General features: G+C 42.1%; 1 protein-coding gene across 1 annotated transcript; it reads left to right on the top strand.

Moving 5' to 3' along the window:
- Positions 1–594: 594 nt before the first annotated feature.
- On the top strand, positions 595–2,178 carry LOC149196084 (xyloglucan galactosyltransferase KATAMARI1 homolog). Its single transcript, XM_089408155.1, has one exon. It carries the CDS (start codon positions 595–597, stop codon positions 2,176–2,178), a length of 1,584 nt encoding a protein of 527 aa, XP_089264281.1.
- The last annotated feature ends 1,469 nt before the right edge of the window (positions 2,179–3,647 follow it).

Below are 3,647 nucleotides of genomic sequence, written 5' to 3' on the forward strand. Positions count from 1 at the left end.
CCGCACTCTAATATCCCCACCCATTAATAACTCGGGAAACAACCCTAACCTAAAATTCCTAGACATTACCAACTCGAGAGACTCTTCTGACATGCCCCAGAAACCCAAGCGGTGAGCTCGGGCTATCACCTTCGTCTCTTTCTGTGAAAGTAGTCTCGAAGTACATGGATTTTCCACAGATGTCAAACATTTTTAAATACTCTGATGTCGTTGGTCCGTAGCTAGTTGAAAAGCTTGGCGCTGTAATTTCGCAGAAATATACAACGCCAACAGCGTGAAGGTTCCTTGCAGGTCAAGCTTTTGTAATTTCGTAGAATATACACCGCCAATAGCGTGAAGGTTCCTTCGCATGGACAACGCGTGGTGCCAAAAACGAGACAAGATGGCGACATTTACAAGGGAAAACCTAGAATCACTGATTCCCCCAATATGTCCAAATTCATGTTTAGTTTTTTTGGGATTCCACGCACGTTCTCCATCATCTGACATGACACGTCACAAACGTGTTCTACATAACTTAAAAATAAGGCATGCAGACTCACAGAGGTAGAGAACTGTAGCCTATAGGTATTTGCATTCCAATACCAAGGAAGCATGGCGAAACAGAGTTTTCAGAATAGGTTGTGTTGCATTCTCCTGTACTCTTCTATTTGCTGGATTATTCTCTTGCCACCCTTCCTCATGGACTTTGCAAGGACAGATCCATACAGAAGTGCGTTACAGATGACGCACCAGCAACAATCCAGCGTCGTCACAGATGGACACACTTTGACGGAGGTTACCGATAGCCCGTCGGCGGATACTGATCGGACCGCATTACTTTCGGCAGTGCAGCAATCAGGATCCGGATCAAAAGAACTCAAAGGTATTAAAGATGAAAGATTGTTGGCAGAAGACTGCGATGGCAGGTATGTTTACATGTACAATCTGCCCTCAAAATTCAACGACCTTCTTTTGAGAGAATGCCAGAATTTGAGCATGTGGACGAATATGTGTCCGCATATAGCCAATTCAGGGCTTGGCCAGCCATTAGTGCAGTTGGGGAAGAAGCTGGGTGACCCTGAGGCAGACGCCGAGGTTGCAGAATCATCATGGTTTTCTACTAATCAGTTTACTGCGGAAGTTATTTTTCATGAGAGGATGAAGCGCTACCGATGCCTCACTTTGCGTCCTTCTAAAGCAACGGCATTTTACGTGCCTTTCTACGCAGGCTTCGACATGTCCACGCACGCCCGGGATCACAATTTGACGGCGAGGGATTGCGCCGGGATCGAACTCGTAGAGTTTCTGAGGAGTAAATCGCAGTGGAAGAGAAGATGGGGCAGAGATCATTTCATGGTGATGGGACGAATTGCTTGGGATTTTGTGAGAGACAAAGATAGCCCGAGCGCGTGGGGCAATAAACTTCTGCTTCTCCCGGAGGTGAAGAACATGTCGAGTCTTTTAATCGAAGCGCACCCGTGGCACAAGAACCAACACGGGATCCCCTATCCTTCCTATTTCCATCCCCGCAAGCGGTCGGAGATTGAGCGGTGGCAGAAGAAAATGAGATCGAAGACCCGACAAATCTTCTTCTCCTTCGCAGGCGCCCCTCGGCTCGGACTCGATAAGGCCTCTATCAGAGGTCACATCTTGGAGCAATGCTCTTCGTCTCCGCATTGTAAAACGTTGAAATGCAAGCAAGGGCCGAGCATGTGCCACGACCCTGCGGAAGTGATGAGACTCTTCACCAATTCCGTGTTCTGCCTACAACCGCAGGGGGATTCCTTCACGCGGCGTTCTATTTTTGACTCTATGCTTGCAGGTTGTATCCCGGTTTTCTTCACGGAGAATTCGGCTTATACTCAGTACAGATGGCATTTGCCTGAGAACCCAAATTCATATTCTGTTTATATTCCAGAAGAGGGTGTGCAGGGCGCTAGCAATCTGAGCATCGAGGAACATCTGCAGGCCTTTAGTGCAGATCAGGTAGAGAAGATGCGGAGGGAAGTAATTGGGTTGATTCCTTCCCTTACATACGCAGATCCTCGCGACTCCAGTGTAGACTTCACAGATTCGTTCGACCTCGCGATTCAAGGAGTGGTTAATAAAATTGCACTGGAAGTAGATCAATCGGTGATGAAAACCAGAGGCCGCAGGAGTAATCAGCGGCGAAAGAGCAGACATGTACCAAAGTAACATTACATTAATTAAGGTACAACATTTAACTGTACCGCACATTATCTCATTCAGTCAGCAGGCTATTTTTAATGAATTGAATAAAGAAAATTAATTGTGCTGAGAAGGTGACTTTCACGTTTTCTGGGTTATCATGGAGTCATCCGGAAGGTCAAGTGTTTGTTATCGTGAAAAAACGAATATTATTTGTCGGAAAATATAACAGTGAGAAGAAGTACACATCAAACATATGTCCAGATCTCTTTGGTTATGGAAGTCGGAAGTAGCGCGTAAGTTGAACCTGAAAAGACAACAAAGGAAGAGGGACAATCTTCCAAGTTGAGCCTGACTTTCTACCTGTATGAACTAAGTTACAGCTGAGTTTGTTTTCAAAAAGTATTTAATTAATAGTTTTTGTACAATCAAAAATATATTTTATTGTATTAGTTGTGTTAGTCAAAATTAAAGTAATTATAAAATTGTATAATGTGCCATTTGATTAATTTAGCATATATTTATTTAAATCTGAGATTTATGTTTTTTAATGTAAAAATATCTTTTAAAATCTAAATTTGATTCTTATAAAAAAGATTACATTTTTTTATTACATTTTCTCAAAATCTTATTGACTTCATTCTTACTAGATTTATTAGCCAGTATGTGATTTCCAAGAGAAATAGCTAACTTACAAAACATTCTCATTAACCAAAAACAGAAAGAAAAGTGATATGAGAAGACCTTCAAAATTAGAACACAGCCAACAACCACTAAGAATCAGAGGAATTGACTAGAGCAAGATTGTCTGGTTTGGAGCCAGGTGAAAGTGGAGGTTTAAAGTTGCAATGAACATCCTTCTCTATATGGGTGAGCCTTCCTTCACAGCTGTTTAGTTTCTCTTATAGAGGCCATTTCTCCCTCTACATGATCTTGGATATGCCATTGATTTCGCTGGAAGTTGTTCATGAAGCTGACGACCACATTCTTTTCTTCATGGTGGTCCCTACTAAGCTACTCCAGGAGAAGAATTACGTGTCAGAGTTGGCTACCAAAGTTATCCATGGGGGGAAGTTGTTCCTCATATCCAAATGGCTAGGCTAGGTTTATATTAATAACATCACCATGGCTAGGGTCAGTGAAAATATATCCATTGTGTTGTCCCATCCCACCAGTTCCCCTTCTTACCCACCCATGTTGGCAATGCATTATCACTTGGGTTACCATATAATATATCCTACAAATATACCTCCCACTCAGCTAGATGCGCAACCCAAATACTACTGCATCGAGACATAAGGCTCGCTTAACACATCCAAATGGAGGTTTGGAGCCCATCAAGATATGTCTTTCCGTCGAATAATATTGATCCAAACTTATGCAGGAATACAAAAAATATAGATATAAACATATACACAGAGATGCAACAAAAATAAAACTTCATTTCATTAATATTAGAGAACTGAAATATGCTTACATACAAAATATAAATAAAC

Source organism: Pinus tabuliformis, chromosome 2_2, assembly GCF_031772625.1.
Source record: "Pinus tabuliformis cultivar Carrire ecotype Pingquan chromosome 2_2, CPIR1, whole genome shotgun sequence".
Classification (NCBI taxonomy): domain Eukaryota; kingdom Viridiplantae; phylum Streptophyta; class Pinopsida; order Pinales; family Pinaceae; genus Pinus; species Pinus tabuliformis.